General features: G+C 36.9%; 1 protein-coding gene across 1 annotated transcript; it reads left to right on the top strand.

The window, feature by feature from the left end:
• The first annotated feature begins 2,777 nt into the window (after positions 1 to 2,777).
• cox19 (cytochrome c oxidase assembly factor COX19) lies at positions 2,778 to 3,532 on the top strand. The gene is made up of 3 exons (XM_016545589.1): positions 2,778 to 2,998; positions 3,083 to 3,194; positions 3,302 to 3,532. The coding sequence occupies exons 1-3, from the start codon at positions 2,917 to 2,919 to the stop codon at positions 3,387 to 3,389; spliced, it is 282 nt and encodes a 93-aa protein (XP_016401075.1). The 5' UTR covers positions 2,778 to 2,916; the 3' UTR covers positions 3,390 to 3,532.
• Positions 3,533 to 4,598: the final 1,066 nt, after the last annotated feature.

Raw genomic sequence — 4,598 nt, 5'->3', positions numbered from 1 at the left:
TCAAAATACCCAAGTGAAAAAGAAATATATTAAAGTTGTGCTTTTTCAGACATACTTACTATATTTAAATTATACTATACTAAGTGCATATTAAATGTATTATTTTGAAACAACTTTAAGTATATTAAGTGTATTTCAAGATATGTTTAAGTTTGATTTTAATCTATTTTTGTAATATTTAATATATTGAAATTGTGTTAAATTGGAACCACTTTAAGTATATTTAGTGCAATTTAAGTATATTTCTTAAAATACATTTAAAATTTTAACCTTTTAATAATAAATAAACCTTTTAATACTTCATGAACTACAGTTAGGGTATATTTGAAGCATCGTTTTAATGTACTTCAAGTACATTTCAATTGTATTTCAGCTCATTGGAAATGCATTAGCATTACACTACTAGTATATTATAAAGCTGCTTTTTTCAGTATATACACACACGTACACACTTTGATATCTAGAAAACTTTAATGTATTATATATTGTTGCATACATTACAAAGATTCATAAAGTACACTAAAAAAGGACAGCAGCATATATACTTTGGTGAAAAACAAAAAACATGCTATTAAATGTATTAAAAATGCACTTGAAATACAAGTATGTTTATAGTATATTTGTATTACTACAAACATACTCAAGAACATTTTAATACATTATAAAAAACATAAATAAAAAAAGACTGAAATGCGATGGCAGAGCTATCTTTTCCATTTGTAGAACATTTCAGTTATACCGGCCTTACTAAAAAGTACAGAATTTTACATCAATGAATAAATAAAAATTACAATGCAATTTTCTGAAGAAAAAAAAAACATAAAAAAGACTGCACACACACAAGCTATTCACTTATGCACTTTGTTTTTCAAAGACTGAAGATGATAAAGTTCAAGCAACAGAATAGGGAGGGATGGAGGGGGTTTTGGAGGTGGACAAGGAGATGGCGTAGGGATGGTGAGAGGCAAAAGTGCGGGGATGATGGCAGGATGTGGCGAAGGGATGGTGATGGGAGGATGACGATGATGCCCTGGCAGCTTAGATGGTGTTTGGCACATGGCACAGACCCAGAGCATCCCAGTGCTGACAACACACGGCAGAATCGAGGATAGTTTAGTTGTCCTATAAACTTAAATTGGTCATGTTCTTGTTACACAGCTGAAATCCAAGTAAAAAAATGCAGACCCTGTTGTATTTTCTTGTAATTTATTAAAAGAAGGTACACCGCCATCTTGTGCTGACTAAACTGACTTGAACGCACCTGACGTCGTAATTACGACTTGTCAACTCGTAAGTACGAACGTCCCAGGAGGACTTGAACGCAGCATTAGTCAATTTCAAGGGATTCAAACTACTTGCTTCTTCCGACATAAACTTCACCAATACCTTAAACTCCTCCTTTCTTGTTCTCATCTGATGACATTCTCTCTCACTTTCTGTTCCTGATGTTTGGCTCCAATCTTTCCTTCTTTTCCGCTTTTCTACTAAATCACTTACTACTTTTTTTCTTTTATTTCCCCCGCCATCTACATCCTCCAAATCCAGATCACTTCCGGACTCTACTCCACTTCCGTCCATCTTGGCCTCAGTCACAACTCAGTGTCCGATGTCTAATTCGTTGGCCTCCGGGAAACTCATGAATATTCATGTATGGAGTCCACTGAAACAGAAAATCTCGGAAACCGAAAATCTCAACACATTACAGCTGAATCACTCAAGCTGTTTTCAAATGACTGATTTAATCTGATAGTATGTGTGGATTTATTTACTCATCTAACCTACATGCTCTATTGAATATGTTTACAGGAATTTCCCTCATTATAAACTCGAAAGCAGATTAAACATAATTCTATTATACAGAGATTTAAGGAAAAAAATCCATGACTTTTCCAAAACTTTTCCAGGCCTGGAAATGGCTGTTTTAAAATTTCATAACTTTTCAATTTTTTTCATGACCGTAAGAAGATGCACGCTGTTAATCACGTAAGCTGGTCTTGCATTGCGCGAATGCTCCGTTACCTCTCCCTCCTCTAATCATGCCGGATCCGTCACCCCACTTTGTTCCGGGACCTCGCAATTTACAAATTAAGCACTGGCTCCGCCCTGTTCGGAACCAACACATTAAAACCACTGCTACAGAAAATAAGCATTTTTATGTATTTATTTGTTTGTTTGTTTGTAATTAGACGTTTGATTCAAAACTAGTACTTATTAAATTGCTAAATGTATAGGTGTGAGATTAAAGCCCCGTTCACACCGCCAGCGACTTTTTCGCTGCTTGTCACTTGTGGCTGGCAATTGAGGTGCTAGTGGGCGTTCCCACTACTGGTTGCCTAGTTACAGTAGCGGTTTTTGGCACGGGCGAACTTTATAATAAAATATAACTGTTTGTGCAGAATTTTGTGGGGTTTTTTGCGCTCCAAGCGGGTCTCGCCCAGGGTGTAATTCAATGTAGAACCGCCACTGCCTAGTTACCCCGTAACACTCCACTACAGCAGATGAATCACGTGCTCTCCACTGACTTCACTCCCATTGGTTGTCGCTCGCGAAATTCGCTGCTTATTTGCATAAAGTTGAAGAATTCTGAACTTTTGTCGCTTGACTCGCATCGCTTGACACGCCCACATTCCGTCGCCAACGGTCACTGTCGCTCGTGTCGCCGGAAGTCGCCAGCTCTCCATTGAAAATGAATGGGATTATGTCGCTCTGTCGCTGTGTGTCGCTGGCGGTGTGAACGGGGCTTTGTTTCGCTTACTTTTATTTTGAAAAAGTAGGTCGGGTAATACGGCGGAAGTAAACAGTCCGGTTGTTGCTTAATTCACAGCTTTACGTGAGGGCCTGTTCAAAACCAAATAGTGTATGAACAGTGTAATGAACACTACTAAATGTAGTAGTGAAACCTTACATTAGAAAACGATGTCAACAGCAATGAACTTCGGAACCAAGACCTTCCGACAGCGTCCACCGGACAAAGGAGCGTTTCCCTTGGATCATTTCGGTAAGAGTGATTGTGCGCATGCAACAAACAGTCACAACCAATGACTTTGAATTAACAAATCAAAATAATATTTTGTGTATACAGGTGAATGTAAATCATTTAAAGAGACATATATGCGATGCCTTAGAGACAACCATTTTGACAGTTCGCGTTGTCGGGTAGAGACAAAGGAGTATCTGGAGTGCAGGATGGACAGGTGAGTTTTTTTTTTTTTTTTTTTTTTTTAAAGAACTGATTTGACCTGAAGTTGAGAAATTACAAATACATCAGGAACTACTTCTAAACGTTTTATTTATTTCTCAGACAGTTAATGGCAAAGGAACCCTTTGAAAAACTTGGCTTTAAGGACTTGATGGAGGAATCAGACGAAGAAAATAAAGCCAAACTCTGACAAAGTATAATTCGGGCTGATGTTCACATTTTGTTAAACAAACAATGTCAACAGGGGATGTGTTGTGCCTGTGAGGGGACACAGGCAGTGTTCGAATTGTGTCAAAAGCTCTTGGGTTGACCCCCATGCCCCCTTTAAAAAATTAAACCTTATACAAATATGATTCATATATTTGTCTTGTCCTCATTATCGTTGAGAAAACCTAATTCTAAGATAAAAGCTTATTTTATGATGATCAGTAAATTAGGTATAATTAGAGTGTGTTGTGCTGCAGGACTGCCTTTTTTGATATTCTTTATATTCTGTGTGGTCAGTTCACAGCAGTGACAGAAATTAATCTTTTTCAACTAGTTAAAAGTGATTTGTAGCGAGAATGGCAGACAAACATCAACAACCCGATCTTCCTTCCTGGTATTGTAGTACTTTTAAAGTTTTCTCACCGGTAAATGACGCATGATGTAGCCCAGCGGTTCCCAATTCCAGTCATTATCGTTGAGAAAACCTAATTCTAAGATAAAAGCTTATTTTATGATGATCAGTAAATTAGGTATAATTAGAGTGTGTTGTGCTGCAGGACTGCCTTTTTTGATATTCTTTATATTCTGTGTGGTCAGTTCACAGCAGTGACAGAAATTAATCTTTTTCAACTAGTTAAAAGTGATTTGTACCATTTATGGGCATTTTTACCTTTAAAAAGCCATTTTTTTCTAGAAGTGTGCATTATCTTTTGCGTCTAATTCATTTATTTAATCAATAAAGTCAATTAGAATAATAAGACATTTGGGCTGTTACCAAACAAATAAAATCATTATCAACAAAATTCATCTTTGCAATGCAGAGGAATCACAGAAGCTGCATCTGAAGTGGCATTTAGATGTATTTACACACTGTTTAACCTGCAGTTAAATGCAAATGTTTTAACCAAACTTTAGCACTTCAGTATTTTGTATGCATGTCCTGCTGTGTCATATTTTCTAATGTTAAAGGTGCAATAGGTGATTGTCTTCAGAAACATTTTTTGTTATGCTGGTTGAAAGTGTCATCACATCCCGATAGCAATCATTAAATTAAGTGGTCTAAATGTATTTATCTGTATTTATATATTCTGTGGAAGGCGTAGGACCAAGAAATGTTCGTCCGTTTAACTGGCTTTCCTACCTGCCTGTCAAGTTATGTATTCGCATACCTCTGCGCACCCGGTTTGCGCAG

This window comes from Sinocyclocheilus rhinocerous, unplaced genomic scaffold, assembly GCF_001515625.1.
Source record: "Sinocyclocheilus rhinocerous isolate Xijiao unplaced genomic scaffold, SAMN03320098_v1.1 scaffold4658, whole genome shotgun sequence".
NCBI lineage: Eukaryota > Metazoa > Chordata > Actinopteri > Cypriniformes > Cyprinidae > Sinocyclocheilus > Sinocyclocheilus rhinocerous.
The sequence above is the reverse complement of the archived record's forward strand: the minus strand, read 5'-3'. Positions and strand labels throughout refer to the sequence as shown.

Excerpts from the sequence above, each read along its gene's own strand:
- cox19 (XM_016545589.1), top strand. The coding sequence starts at position 2,917 with ATGTCAACAGCAATGAACTTCGGAACCAAGACCTTCCGACAGCGTCCA. Across the intron at positions 2,999-3,082 it reads GTTTCCCTTGGATCATTTCG|GTGAATGTAAATCATTTAAA; the intron begins GTAAGAGTGATT and ends TTGTGTATACAG. Across the intron at positions 3,195-3,301 it reads CTGGAGTGCAGGATGGACAG|ACAGTTAATGGCAAAGGAAC; the intron begins GTGAGTTTTTTT and ends TTTATTTCTCAG.